Here is a 15,184-nt window from a genome sequence, read left to right as displayed (position 1 = left end):
CCTTCCTCTCTGAAATCAATAAAAAAAATATATATTTTTAAAACTGTGATTTTGAGAGCTCTACTTGTTGGTATATAGAAGTATAGTTAGTCTACACAAAAATCACTAGGTAGTCAGTATGGTTTTAGATTCACGAGTCTCAGTCAGTGGGGAGCTTTTCCCCACCAGGAAACATTTGGCAATGGCTGGAGACATTTTTGATTGTCTTGATTGGGGACTGGGGATGTGCTACTGGCATCTGCTAAATATCATGCAATGCACGGGGCAGCCATGAAAACAATTATCTGGACCAAAATGTTTACATATATTCCCCCCCCACCCCATATATTTAATTGATTTTTTGCAGAGAGGAAGGGAGAGGGATAGAGAGCTAGAAACATCGATGAGAGAGAAACATCCATCAGCTGCCTCCTACACACTCCCCACTGGGCATGTGCCCACAACCAAGGTACATGCCCTTGACAGGAATCCAACCTGGGACCCTTGAGTCCACAGGCCAATGCTCTATCCACTGAGCCAAACCAGTTATAGCAGTGGTCAGCAAACTCATTAGTCAACAGAGCCAAATATCAATAGTACGACGATTGAAATTTCTTTTGAGCGCCAAATTTTTAAAACTTAACCTATATAGGTAGATACATTGTTATGAACTTAATTAGGGTACTCCTAAGCTGGCCTTTGATAAAAACTCAAGGGGCCAAAGAGCCGCATGTGGCTCGCCAGCCACAGTTTGCCCACCACTGGGTTAGGGCCACACTGCTACAGTTGAGAAACCCTGTTCTGTATTGCTCCACAGGGGGAATTTGGAGAAGTTTGAGCAAGGCAATTACTCTGGCAGTGACAAAACATGAAACAATCCTTCCCACACAGTTATCTTCTCCGTGTGGAAGGGGGCTCCTGACTTTGGTGGGGAGGGCACCTCCCCTAGGAAAGGGACCGTCTCACAGCTCCTCCAATCAAAGCAGCCGCCTTCGGTACTACACAGCTACAGCTACAGAGACACAGCCCACAAAGCATGTGTTGCCATCCCACTATGCCACGAATCCTGTCAGTATCACAAGACACAGGTTTCTTGACGAACTGTCTGTGTTTTCTTCGTTTCCCGGAGGTAGACATAGAAACTGCAGGAAGAGAAGTCACTGACTGTCATGGTGGCTTCTCAGTCAGCGTTCGCACGCTTTACCAATCACATCCGATGGTCTAATGAGAGAAAGTGTCCTAAAGAGGCTTGAGAGCATGCCCGGTCATACTGCAGAACAGCAGTCCCTTAAGACGGAAAATGAGTCTTTTCCTCCTGAGTTCTCCAGAATTCAGATGTGCTCATTCAGAAAACGACATTAGAGAAGAATCATGGGGAAGTCAGACTCTAAAGCACGTGTGTCAAACACAAGGCCCGCGGGCCAAATCCAGCCCGCCAGGCCTTGCAAATGTGGCCCGCACCGCGCTGTCATCACTGCACTCCGCTGTCAGTTTATGATATTGTCAGTTTATGACTGTTCAGTAAACCATTCGGCCCGCGATTTAGGCTGGATTTTAGATTTTGGCCCCTTCTCTGATTGAGTTCGACACCCCTACTCTAAAGTATCAGTTTTACTTTTTTTTTTTTTTTTTTCTTTTTTTTTTTTTAGCCCAAGGCAAAGGAATGCTCCAGCTCGCACACGGAGGTCATGTGAAGGATGGCACAAAAGACTCCAAGACACCGCCAGCCTCCCCAGGGAGGTCTTGACCTGAGGCAGGAAACTTTGAGGATCAGCCCCTTCTGTCCCCCTTTGCGCCTGCCCTTCCAGTGTGTGGGATTCAGCCACAGGAAAACCCAAGTGCTGAAAACTGAGCTGCTGGGGGCAGCTGAGTGGTAAAGGAGAGAGTGCTCAGACAGCCCAAGGTGAGACAAAGGAGACACAGTGGACATTTTTTTCTCATTTATTCCCTGCCCAGCAATGAATTCCACTGCTTATGTTTGGGGAATTTGCTGGCTTATAAGAGGCAGAGCCCCCCTGCCACCATGCCAGGAGAAAATGGCAGATATTGAAATCCCAGCCTCCCTGGAGAGAACATGGGTGAGTGGCCTATGACGGGCCACTCAGTCTCAGACTCTGGGTTAGAAAATAGAGGTGGAGAGATGACTAAGGACCCTGGAGCAGGCACCTTGGTTCAGACAGTGCCAACAGCAGAATGAGTTTCCAATCCAGGGGAGGTAGGAGGGAGGGAGAGGGTGGAGGAGCCCAGATCGAGTGCTGGAGGATAATGGCAGAGCAACTGGTGCTCAGCGTTGCCATCCCTGAGCTGAGGTTGTGATTGTGGGGAGTGGCTACAGTGTTTGCACAGGTTCAAGCCTCGGACTGATGAGAGGGCACAGTCCTCTCATGACCACATGCAAGTCCCAGCCCAATTATAGCCAACAGCTGTAGTTGTAAGCTTGAACCTGTGGTCCGAACACGTGGCCCATGATAGAGTTCAGGTGCATGTAGTTGAGTGGGATTGAAACCCACGAGAATGTTGTAAACATCTTGACCACGTCCTCACTTTGCCTGGTGGCATCTGCTATGGGGTCTTCAAACTACGGCCCACGGGCCACATGCGGCCCGCAGAGGAGTCTGATCCGGCCCGCCAGGTTTTTCGGGCAGTGAGCGCAGCCGAGGTGTTACAGTAGGAATTAGTAGTTCATATAGTCCGGCCCTCCAGCTCTCAGAGGGACCGTGATCTGGCCCCCACTTTAAAAAGTTTGAGGACCCCTGACAGCTATAAGATAAAGACATGGCTGGTAGTCCTAGGTGCTATCTCTCCATCAGAGAAGCAGTGTCCCACCCAGACCCAGCTTTCATTCTCTTGTCTGTCTTTTCTCAATCCTTCACACGCCCTCCCCCCAGGGTCATTGAACCTGGCTGAGCTGGCATGGCACATAAGGCGCCCTGGGGCTGAGTATGCTCGCCACAGCCTATGTCTTCCTGTTTCCTGCTCATTTTCAAAGCATGGTTTTACAGACCCCCACCTGGCAATATCTTTTCAGTAGAATCCTTTTCTACATAAATAAATAAATAAATAAATAAACAAATAAATAAATAAAATCCAGCCCTAGCTGGTTTGGCTCAGTGGGTAGAGCGTCGGCCTGTGGACTGAAGGGTCCTGGGTTTGATTCCGGTTAAGCACACATGCCTGGAAGGCAACCAATCAGGAATTCCCTCTCATCATTGATGTTTCTATCTCTCTCTCTCTCTCTCCCTCTCCGTTCCTCTCTGACATTAATAAAAATATTTTAAAACAAAACCTAGACCCATTTCTGCTGATTACAGCTAAGAACAACTATTATCAAATGGCTACATCACGCAACAGAACTAAAGTATGAATGGACTGAACAGAGGAGGTCCCAGGTGATAGGACCTCAGAGTTCTGGGCTGGGAAGTTGGTGATCCTCGCTCCAGGGTTGGAAGACAGCTGGAGCTTTCTTAGTGTCAGACAAGTACATGTCAGAAAGAGGAAGAGCTTCCATTGGGGAAGGACTGTCTGTCTGAAAGCAAGAGAATAGGAAGAAAACGGGACTTTATGAAAAGCTCTCTCTGTCTGCAGCCTGCAGTTTATTAAGCATTCCATTCCTTGAAACTGTGGGGCTAAAATATGTTAATTTTCTACTTCCGGAGAGATTCGGCGCCAGGGGTTAGGAAGGTCCTGCTGGAGACCCTGGCCATGGGAGGCCGCGCATGTAGGATGAGGTCAGAATAAGGCTGACGAGTCTTTGAAGCTCCAGGTTTGTTGCTCAACAGAGCAAAGAGAGAACTAGAATTTAAAATATTTTGGGGAAGTGAAAAATCACCCTAAAATAAGTTCTGATGATCGCAGATTCCTCTGTAACAGCATCACCAAATTCTTGCCACTTTTCTTTAAATCTGAGCACCATCTGCACACTCTTAAGACTATACTTTTAAGAATCTTAGGTGACTTTCATTCCATGATTCAAAGCTCGGAGACCCCAAAGCCATGTTTTCAGTTTATTGACTCTCTAGCTTCTTCTGTCACAGTGTTTTACAGATAATAAGGATCTCATCCTTTATGACCCATCCAGAGAGAGAGAGAGCCTGAGGCACCGGGCCTCGATCAGGCCTGCGTGGTGACCCGCAGCAGCTCCCAGAACCAAGCACAGGCAGCCAGAGTGGCAAGGGTTCCAGGCTCCGGTGGTGGCCAGCTGCCTGAGCTAGGAGCTCTACGCGCTGGCTTCCTGCCTGTGGCTTTCCTTATCCACTCCCGGCGAAGAGCAAGACGCCGAAGGTCTAGACTCGTGGGTTTGCATCGTCCATTCTGTCTGCTGCACCAGGGAGACGGAAAGCTGTCCCGGGCCTGTGCCCCGCAGAGGAGGCTGAGTGGGTGGGAAACTTCCCTTTCTTGTTCCTGTCGCTGGTGGGTGTGGAGGCGACATCCCCAGGCAGGTGATCCCAGGAGTGCCGGTCTGTAGAGTATCGGGAGAACTTGAGACCTGGGGCCAAGTTCCGTGTTTCTTTTGGCTCCTCCGAGCTCCTTCCGCCAGTCCCTACCCCGGGGCTGTGGTGTCAGCTCTCTGGGAGTGTCACGCTGGCATAGACCGTGATGGAGCTTGGTTTCTGGGGGCAAAACAGAGGGCGTCTGTGAGTGGGGGGACGGGCTCTAGCTTCACAGGAATGAATAGACACAGCACGGCTTAGGAGAAGGGAGGGGCCTCAGAAAACTTGCAGCATAGACACGTGCTCAGGGCCTGTCTGTCAAAGTCAGCCCCAGCTGCCTGTCGTGTCCGCAAGGTGGACTATGGCTCCTTCCACGCGGATGCCCGCCCTCAGGAGTCAGGAGACGGGGAGACCTGTGACCAGATGGACCGGAACCTGGCATCCTCTCCTCCTCACTCTCTTCCCTTCTTCTGACACACACGGAGTGGCCAGATGATGATGCTCTCTGAGCGCATAATAATCTGGCCACTCGGTGTATATCCTATATAATAAAAGGCTAATATGCAAATTGTCCCCTCAACCGGGAGTTCGACCAGCAGGCAGGCCAGCCAATTGCCCATGTCCTCTCCCCTTGGTCAGGCTGGCTGGACCCCCTCCTCCCCCCCATGCACGAATTCATGCACCGGGCCTCTAATTCACACACACACACACACACACACACACACACACACACACTGAGTGGCCAGATTGTTATGCGTTCAGAGATCATAATAGTCTGGCCACTCAGTGTATAAGGAAAACCATTTGTTTGGCTCTCATGGGGCACAGTTTGGAGAAGCTAAGAGAATCCCCAAATTCCGGAGCTTTACAAAGGGTTAGTGGTTCAGGCGGGAGAGACAGAGGGAGAGGAGGTGAGGCTTTGGGGCAAAGACCTTTTGCAGAGAGGAGGTTCAAGCGTCTGAGAAAGAAAGAGACAAAAGTGGGAAAAGTCAGGAGGTTTTTCTATGAAATACACTGTTTTTCTTTCCCCAGAAAACTTCATTATAGATTTAGATGATTTTGTAAAAGATTTTAAAGTCAGAGCATGTGTACAGTGAGAGCTTCGAGGAACAGGGGTAAATGTAGGGCTTTCTGTGGCCTTTTAATCCTCACCCGCCCCCTAAAATGCTTTAAGAGAGCTCAGCCAGAGCCGAGATTCCGGCCCAGAATGTATTCCTGTCCATTTAGTAAAAGGACAGGAATACATTCAGAGTTAGAAAACTGCGTGCTGTCAAGTGGGATGAATCCAAGGCTGATTCTGCTATGGGGTGGAATGGGTAAGGCCCATTCTGGGCTGCCCATCACATGCTCTTCCAGGCTTCAGACCCAAGCAGCGCTCAGCCCCTAAATATTCTGATTAAATAGGGCCGGATGGAGCCTAGACACAGGCATTTTACAAATGATTCCGTTACACAGTTGGATGTGAGAACTCCTGGACTCAGACTGCAATACCCAAACTTTTTTTTTTTTTTTTTAATAAAAAATATATTTCTTTATGATTTCAGAGAGAAAAGAAGAGGTAGAGAGAGATAGAAACATTGACGATGAGAGAGAATTATTGATCAGCTGCCTCCTGCATGCCCCCCACTGGGGATCAAGCCTGCAACCCAGGCGAGTGCCCTTGGCCAGAATCGAACCTGAGACCCTTCAGTCCACAGGCCGACACTCTACCCACTGAGCCAAACTGGCAAGGGAGCAATCCCCAAACTTAAAGGTGCGTCTGGATCCCCGGGGGATGCTGCTTTTGGTGTGTTGCTGCCGGTTGCTTGCCATAGGCATTCTGATCGAACTGCATCCTGGGTGGAAAAGTCCTGGAATCTTCATTTTTAACAAAGATACCAGCGGATTCTGAGAAACACCAGTGAGCAGAGGAAGCTGTGACCCCCGTGAGCAGCCGTGAGGGGTTCCCGGAAGCCCCACAACCAAGGCCGCCACTGCTCCTGGCTACCTTCTTCTTCTTCTTTTTCTTTTTTTCTTTAAGTATTTTATTGATTTTTTTACAGAGAGAAAGGAAGAGGGACAGAGAGTTAGAAACATTGATGAGAGAGAAACATTGATCAGATGCCTCCTGCACACCCCCACTGGGGATGTGCCCGCAACCAAGGTACATGCCCTTGACCTTGTCCGGAATTGAACCTGGGACCTTTCAGTCCACAGACCGACGCTCTATCCACTGAGCCAAACCGGTTAGGGCTCCTTGCTACTTTCTTGCAGGGCCTCTGTTTCCTTTCAGCTCTGCTGGCGCCCCACCCTTCCCGCCCCTCCGCTTCCCTCTCTGCAGAGATGCCTCACCTGAGCGGGCTCCGGGGCAGGCTCTGCGGCTGCCACGTAGATGGTGGTGCAGGGGTCCTGGGCCGGCAGGGGATCCGGTTTCTTCTGAACAGACTAGTGAGAAGCAGATAAAACAGGAAGTTAGCGGAAGGCAAAGTTATTTCTCATCCGTGGAATTACCTTGAGTGATTCCCCACTGAGATGCAGAGAATCAGAAAGCGTTGAGTTAGAAAACTCCTTAGAATGATTTGGTCCAGCCTCCTTCCCAGGTGGAAATTCTCTCCCAAATTCCCTGGAACTCAATTCTTGGGGCTTTGCTTGGACCCCACAGTGACACCTTAGCGTTCACAACCTCATGCGTCCGCCTAACTTGTCATTTGTGCTGCCCGGATGTGTGAGAGGCCTTCCTGACAGTGAACCAAAGTCCGTGGCCCTTCCTGGGACCCCTGAGGGGAAGGCCTTCTCCTGGTACTTGATTGAGCCTGGCTCATATCATCCCCCACATGCGGACTTCATGCCATCCCCACACTCCAACCCGGCTTCTCCTTACTTCTGTTTCCCGTAATAACCACCCACATGCGTGTTAAAGTTTACAAAGTTCTTCACACGTCTTTCTATTTGCCTCACAATCACTGTGTGCTAAATACTGTTGTCACTCACAGTTTACAGGTTAACAATGCAAGAAGCACTGAAGCCAAGAGTCCCACCCAGCACTTGTGAAGTGCATGCTCCTTCCACCAGACCCTTCTCCTCTGGTCGCCCAACTTATACTGACCTCTCCTTGACCTAAATGCCTCAGTTATTTATTTAAAAATATATTTTATTGTTTTTTTTTTTACAGAGAGGAAGGGAGAGGAATAAAGAGTCAGAAACATTGATGAGAGAGGAACATCAATCAGCTGTCTCCTGCACACTCCCTGCTGGGGATGTGCCCGCAACCAAGGTACATGCCCTTGACCGGAATGGGCAGTGCACAGGCCGATGCTCCAGCCACTGAGCCTTGGTTATTTAAAATCTAATCCACACACAATGGCACTTAACTGCAGGCTGAATTTAACACACTCCTATTTAAACATTGTTTCTCCAAATAGACGATCAGTTCCTTGAGAAATCAGCTATATTTCTTTGCATTCCCCACAAAATCACGCTGGTGTCACTTTGGATGAATCACAATCTACAATACCAGGATGAAGTCAGGGTGGGGGTACTTTGTGACCACAACCCTGTAAGATGGAGATGACGTATTTTATGCCAGGAAAGCCATCCTTTTAGCAAGGATGTGGGGCACTCTGGTGTAGAGTGATGCTTCTCTCCACTTTTCCTGATACAGAGGAAGACTTGAAACAGAAGCTCATGGTTTCTCATGGGAGAGGACTTAGACTCTTGTCACCGAGGCTCTGTCCCACCCTAGGAATTGGAAGAGGTTTACTTGAAGGAGAAAAGCTTCCAGGTGGAACATGATCTTTCTCTTCATGTATTTTGCTGAGTTGCCATGTAGAAGAGAAATTGGGTTTGTAATGTAGAGTCCTTCAGGTTTAAACCCAGGTTGGGCCGAAACCGGTTTGGCTCAATGGATAGAGCATCGGCTTGGGGACTGAAAGGTCCCGGGTTCGATTCCGGTCAAGGGCATGTACCTTGGTTGCGGGCATATCCCCAGTAAGGGGGTGTGCAAGAGGCAGCTGATCGATGACTCTCTCTCATTGATGTTTCTAACTCTCTATCTCTCTCCCTTCCTCTCTGTACAAAATCAATAAAAAATATATTTTAAAAAAAAATAAACCCAGGTTGGAATTTTAGGGAAATCTTTTGTGTAATGTAATAAAGATTTTTCTAAAATAAAAGGTGCTCACGTGTGGGATGAATTGCAATGGGAGGCAGTGAGTCCCTCATTACTGAGAATGCCTGGGTGGCTCAAGACTTCTCATACTTCAATGTACCTATGATTTACCTGGGGATTTATTTATTTATTTATTTATTTATTTATTTATTTATTTTAATGATTTCAGAGAGGAAGGGAGAGGGAGAGAGAGATAGAAATATCAGTGATGAGAGAGAATAATTGATGGCTGCCTCCTGCACGCCCTCTACTGGGGATCGAGCCCGCAACCTGGGCATGTGCCCCTCCCTCCCTTTAAAAAAATATATTTTATTGATTTTTTACAGAGAGGAAGAAAGAGGGGGATAGAGAGTTAGAAACATCGATGAGAGAGAAACATTGATCAGCTGCCTCTTGAACACCCCCTACTGGGATGTGCCCGCAACCAAGGTACATGCCCTTGACCAGAATCGAACCTGGGACCTTTCAGTCCGCAGGACAACGCTCTATCCACTGAGCCAAACCGGTTTCGGTGCATGTGCTTTTGACCAGAATTGAACCTGGGACCCGGCAGTCCCCAGCCAGACACTCTATCCACTGAGCCATACTGGCTAGGGCTACTTAGGGATTTTCTTAGGAGGCTGGTTCTATTTCAGAAGGTTTGGGGCAGGGCCTGGGATTCTGCATTTCTAACAAGGTCCCAGGTGCTGCTGCTAATGCTTGGTCTGAGACTATATTTTAGTAAAAAGAAGATAGCCAACACTTTGAAAGTAATGCTATAGAAAGTAATTCAAGCAGTAATTTCTTGGTTCCAATAGATGACTTTCAGGATCCCATACAATTTGGAGAAGTTTTGAATTTAAGGAAGAATTACTTGCAATAATGAGACGCACAAGAAGGATATAAAACCATCTACAGAAGCAATCCTGGCCCGTCTGACTGCCTGGGGGCGTTCCTATAGCCTGGCTTAGAGGCATGAAGGAGAAGGCATGTGACTTGCTTTTACATCTCATTAAAAAGTTTAGAAAGAAGGAAAAAGTATAGGAAACACATCGTTTTGTCACTTCAACACAATATGGTTATCAGGTTGTTAGATTTCACGTCAGGATTTTTATCTAGGCTTAGGAAATTCTTTTAAACATGGATGTAATAACTTAGTACCTTTTTGTATCTTGAAGCCTTCAGTTAGGGCACAACTCCAGGAAGCATGATTTACAAGGAACTGCAGGTGCATTATACCCTCATTCTTCTTTTATTTTTTTTATTTTTATTTTTTTAAATATATATATATTTTATTGATTTTGTACAGAGAGAAAGGGAGAGAGATAGAGAGCTAGAAACATCGATGAAAGAGAAACATCAACCAGCTGCCTTTTGCACAGCCCCTACTGGGAATATGCCCGCAACCAAGGTACATGCCCTTGACCGGAATCGAACCCGGGACCCTTCAGTCCCCAAGCCAATGCTCTATCCGTTGAGCCAAACCAGTTTCAGTTATACCCTCATTCTTTATGAATGCTATCCTCTGGGATTGTGCAAGGTGCTAGCCCTGATAAGACCTATAAGAGTCCCTAGCAGACAGCAGACATTTATTTGGTAAAGAATTTTCTGTTATTATAGCCTTTCTAAAGGTATTAAATAGCCATTAAAAATAAGAACACCCTGGAGCCCCCCTCCCGACCCTGATTATGTACTGGTAGGGTCTCTTGGCCTGGCCTGTGCCCTCTAGCAATCCAGGACCCCTCGGGGGATTCTGAGAGCTGATTTTGGCTCTATTCCCGCAGACCAGGCCGAGGGACAACACCCTCCTCCCCCCAGTAGTATCATAATAGCTAATCATAATCCCTTTGACCTCCCTCTTAACATCTGCTCAATGTATCTGATAGAAAAGTAAGTTGTTATACCCACTTTGAAAAAAAAAGTTTGGCCTTATCTAGTAAATTTGAAGATATGCATACTCTATGATTCAGCAATCCTACTTCTAGGTATATACTATACAAAAATATGTGCACATGTTTACCAAGAGAAGGACATATGTTTGAGTGTTCATAGTGCCATTTTTATAGAAGCCTCACAGTGGAAATAACCCACTCTGGCCCCCACTTTAAAAAGTTTGAGGATCCCTGCATCTGGCAGAAGCCGCCTTTTCACTCCAGTCCAGAGCCACCTTTCTGCTCTGGCCCAGAGCCACCTTTTTGCCTTCCCATGCTGCCCAGAGGCCCGGAGTAGCTGGGGTGGTGTGAAACACCTACATCGTCGCCATGGTGACAATGCAAGTGTCCTGCCCCATCCCTGTCCGCTTGGTGCCCGTGTATGCAAATTAACCTGCCATCTTTGTTGGGTTAATTTGAATACCATCTCCTGATTGGCTGGTGGGTGTCGCAAAGATACAGTCAATTAGCAAGTTATTCTTTTATTAGGTAGAAGATAGATTAGGTAGATGGAAGATGGTTCTCAGTGGTTGTCATGGCTTGTGTAATAAACCCTCCCAGCCACTAGAGGACAGCAGAAATAAGAGTTTTGTCTAAAAGTTCATCTCTGGTTATCAGAAATGCATTTATTGTCATCTGATGCAATTTCCCAACATACTAATCAAATATCTCATTGCCTTTATATCCCTTACTCCAGAATTTGCTTTCTGTTAAACTCTGAATGGCCAGATACTGGCCTATCACCTAGAACTGTTTTCATGTCTGAAAAACTACAGTATCATAATAGCTAATCATAATCCCTCTAATCCCCCTCTTGACATCTAAGCATCATCATAATTCTAATTTCTTTATCCCTCTCTGCTGTCTCAGTCCAACAATCACAGTTTTGCTTTCTTTTATTTTCAGTCTATGTATCATCTTCCATCTCTTCACCACCGTCCAGCCAGAATCCTCAAGATCTCCCTTCCTTGGCACTTTGGCACTTTGCAAACTTCTAAACATGGACCAGACCAACCTGTCACACAATTGCTTTCCTAAACCTTTTCCACTCTCCTCACGCCTGCACCTTTTTCCCTAGAGGAGGAGAGAGTTTCCTAGCCTGGAATGGTAGACTCCTAGAATGCGTGTGAGCTGGAAGGAGTCACACGTCATGTCTTTCTAACTTCCTTTTTTTTTTTTCCCCCTGTGAAGAAACAGATGACCAGAAGATTACCCGGTATTTTCTGTTATTTCGCTAACAAATAGTCCCATCTGACACTGAAGCTAATATCCTTTCAGAGCGCTCTTGCTCTTGACTTCTGCTCCCTTAACTTCCCCTGTTTCAGAACCCATGGAGAACCGGGAACGTCAGAAATGCATGGCCAACTGGCAGGAAGCCATAGGAAACACCCCAGAAAAAGAAAGTGTAGGACTTACACCTGATTTCTGGACTTGGGCATAGATGGTAAGGTTCTTTGCTTCCACTGTTGGCTTGTAATGGTCTGTGTGACCTGGAGAAAAGAGACCATAGAGTTATCTCCCTTTGGTCCCCAGTATGAACCTCCCCCTCCCGCCCCCCATTGGGTACCAACTTCCCTAAGAGCACCACAGAACAAAGCACTGAGTCCCCCACCCTCCCCAACCCCCTGCACACCTGTCATTTGGCATTAGGTTAGTTACTTGAACTCCCTGGGCCGATTTCCCTGTCTGTGAAATGAAACCCCTCACAGGGCTGTTGTGATGATAACATGCGCCATGACTTGTGAAGGGTTTAGAGTAGGGGTTGGCAAATAGTAAATTCCCAATTCACGGTAAGTGTCATAAATTATTTTAATCTTTATTTTTTGATGTGTGTATCTGGTTTTTTATTAGGATGCTAAGTTTTTAAAGGGCAGGGTGAGTTATGTATGCCTTCTTTTTTGTGTGTATTTCTCAGCTCATAACCTTCTGCTTCACTCACAGCTCTGTTGCCTCCCTATTTCGGTGGGACTTGATGTGTATGTGAAGGGGAGGGACTCTAAGAAGGATAGGCCACCTGAGATTACTTAGCAAATAAAGTTATAATGCCATTCTATTGCCCACCAAGAGGAAATTTTGCTCAGAGCCTAGGGTTTCTGGAAAGTAATGTTCCAAAACATTTTAATTTTTTACCAATTTCACAACTTTTTAAAATTATAGAAATAATCCACTCTCGTTACAAAAATAAAAAATTGTATAGAGCAAGCCTGCCAGCGTGGCTCAGTGGTTGAATGTCGACCTATAAACCAGGAGGTCACAGTTGGATTCCAGTCAGGGCACATGCCCGGGGTGCAGGGTCGATCCCCAGTAGGGGGCATGCGGGAGGCAACTGGTCAATGATTCTCTCTCATCATTGATGTTCTTATCGCTCTCTCTCTCCTTCTCCTTTCCTCTCTGAAAGCAATAAAAATATATTTTTCAAATGGTACAGAATAAAAATTATATCCCTCTACCCCATTAAGCTGTGCAATTTCATTCTCAGAAATAATCGCTTTTAACAGTTACATTTATATCCTTCAGGACCAGCTCTGTGCAATAGAATTTCCTGTAATGGTGAAAATGTTTCATGTCTGCAGTCTAATACAGTAGCCACAAACCACTTGTGGCTATTAAGCATTTGAACTGTGATTAATGCAAACCAGGCCCTGAATTATAAGTTCAATTTTATTCTAATTAATTTAAATTTAAAAAGCAACATGTGGCTAGTGACTACCTAGGACAGTGCAGTCCTAGACATTTGCTGTATTTATATAGACATTTTGTATGCAAATAGGGTCATTCCATACACCCTTTTCTTAACCTTTTCACATACAATGTGTTGAGGGTATTTCCCACCTACCTCGTTTTTTCTAATGTTTCATGGCAGACTTTGCATGCCTCATGTAGCAGTGAGAGGGATGGAGGAAAGTAACACACTAACATGTGGAGGCCTATTTGGCAGAGGCTATGGAGACCTGACTCAGGGGAAAGGACACAAAATCTTTAGGGTACACTTAATTTTTAGGGTACTCTCATTTGACACCAACTAATTTATTGTCTTAAAGATCTAGGAGCATGTCTCTGAGGGAACTCCACTTAGGAAAGGTATACTTTTCTTTGAAAGAGAGAGAGGGTGTGATCCTTGGGGAGGAAATGATGGGAAGCCAACTGGAGAAGCTCAAAGAATTGAAGGAATGTCAATGTGTGATTTTCTTGTGTGGGCCTGGGCATGGAGTGCTTGGTGGCTCCAGCTTCACTTTTTTGGTCATGGTTGATAGTGGCTAAGGACCATGTGTGTGTGTGTGTGTGTGTGTGTGTGTGTGTGTGTGTGTGTGTGTTTGCATGCACATGTATGCAGAATGGAGGATAGGGGTTGAGGTGATCAGAGGCAGTAACAGAAGAGGTGCAAGCCAGTTCTAATATGTCCTTTCAGTTCAAATCTATGAGTGTTTGCAAAGCTAGAAGTGCCCGCCTAGCACTGTCCTAGGTGCTGTAGGAGAACAAATAGAAAACAGACCCCAGTGTTAAGGACTTTCAGTCTTACAGCTAAGCTCAGGCTGAAATTTAGAGCTGTGGGGGACAGTCCTAAATGGTCAGATGGAAGAAGTAAGGTTGAACGCTGTTTCTCAAAAAGACCACTGGACCAAGATCATTCAGTCTCCTACTTTGTTCCCAGTGTAAGAACAAGTTTCCAGGAGCCAGCTTGATTCTGCTCAAAGTCAGTGAAGCCTTTGGGTCTCATGAAAAAGGCCTTAGGATTACGGCATCTCCATTCTAGCCCTCATCAGCTGCGTGGCATTGAACAAAACATGTCAGCTAACTGGGTCTCTTCTGTGACCATGTCTTTACAATGAAGATGTAGACTGTCTAATGTCCTTTTCAGCTCTCACTGAAGCAGAAAGCTACCGTGACTTCAAGTACTTTAAATCTTTAAAACAAGGTACTGCTCCCAAATGCTTCCTGTGGTGCCCTCTGCTGGCCATAGACTTCAATATTGATGTTTTAACTCACTACATTAAGCGCTATGTCTCTCTCTCTCTCTCTCTCTCTCTCTCTCTCTCTCTCTCTCTCTCTCTCTCATCTATATCTCTGACAACTATCCATAGAAGCCACTGTATCCTATGATTTCTGTGTATGAACTCATGCATTCCCACGACAATAACATGAAGTACATAATATTATTCTCATTTTCCAGAGGGGAGGGTAAATCATTTGCTTGGTCAGTGGCTTGGTCTGTCTGCATTTGAATGTAAGTTTGTCTAACATCAAAGCCCATGTTCTCAATCAATGTATTCTGGATATGAAGTTGCCAGAGTCCATTGGGAAACCTTCAGCGTCCAGCTGCATTCTGCAGACGGCAGCATTAGAAACTGCCAACAGGATGTCTTGAGCAGAGTCTCTGGAGGGGACAGGTATTAAGAACAGGTTTTCCCACAGGTTTGAGGCAGGGTTTTTGTGTTCCTGACTGACAAGGAGTACATAGTGACTGGCTAGGAGGACGGATGTGTGTGTTGGGGATGGCGGTAGGAAATTGTTGTGGGATGAAGCATACTAGTCCCTTCAGAGCACAACTATATGAGGAGTAGGATGTAGTGAGGAAAAAATGTGGGTGAGACTCCCAGCACCTTCACTAACAAGGTTAACGTGGGTGTGTTAATTTGTTTTTCTCAACCATGGTATCTCACTGTTTCCTTATCATCCAAGCCAAGTGTGGTCACCCGGCCTCATGCTCATAGTCTGTC

General features: G+C 46.3%; 1 protein-coding gene across 1 annotated transcript in view; it reads right to left on the bottom strand.

Moving 5' to 3' along the window:
• Positions 1-1,575: 1,575 nt before the first annotated feature.
• Positions 1,576-15,184, bottom strand: part of SLAMF1 (signaling lymphocytic activation molecule family member 1) — a 39,657-nt gene continuing 26,048 nt past the window's right edge. Inside the window, exons 5-7 of the mRNA XM_084865920.1 lie at positions 11,883-11,956; positions 6,741-6,833; positions 1,576-4,589 (exon numbers count right to left, since the gene is read on the bottom strand). Coding sequence (XP_084722046.1) covers positions 4,539-4,589; positions 6,741-6,833; positions 11,883-11,956 — 218 coding nt within the window. The 3' untranslated portion in view covers positions 1,576-4,538. The remainder of the gene's footprint in view (positions 4,590-6,740; positions 6,834-11,882; positions 11,957-15,184) is intronic.

Source organism: Pipistrellus hanaki, assembly GCF_964339955.1.
Source record: "Pipistrellus hanaki genome assembly, chromosome: 18".
In the NCBI taxonomy this organism is placed as follows: Eukaryota; Metazoa; Chordata; class Mammalia; order Chiroptera; family Vespertilionidae; genus Pipistrellus; species Pipistrellus hanaki.
The sequence above is the reverse complement of the archived record's forward strand: the minus strand, read 5'-3'. Positions and strand labels throughout refer to the sequence as shown.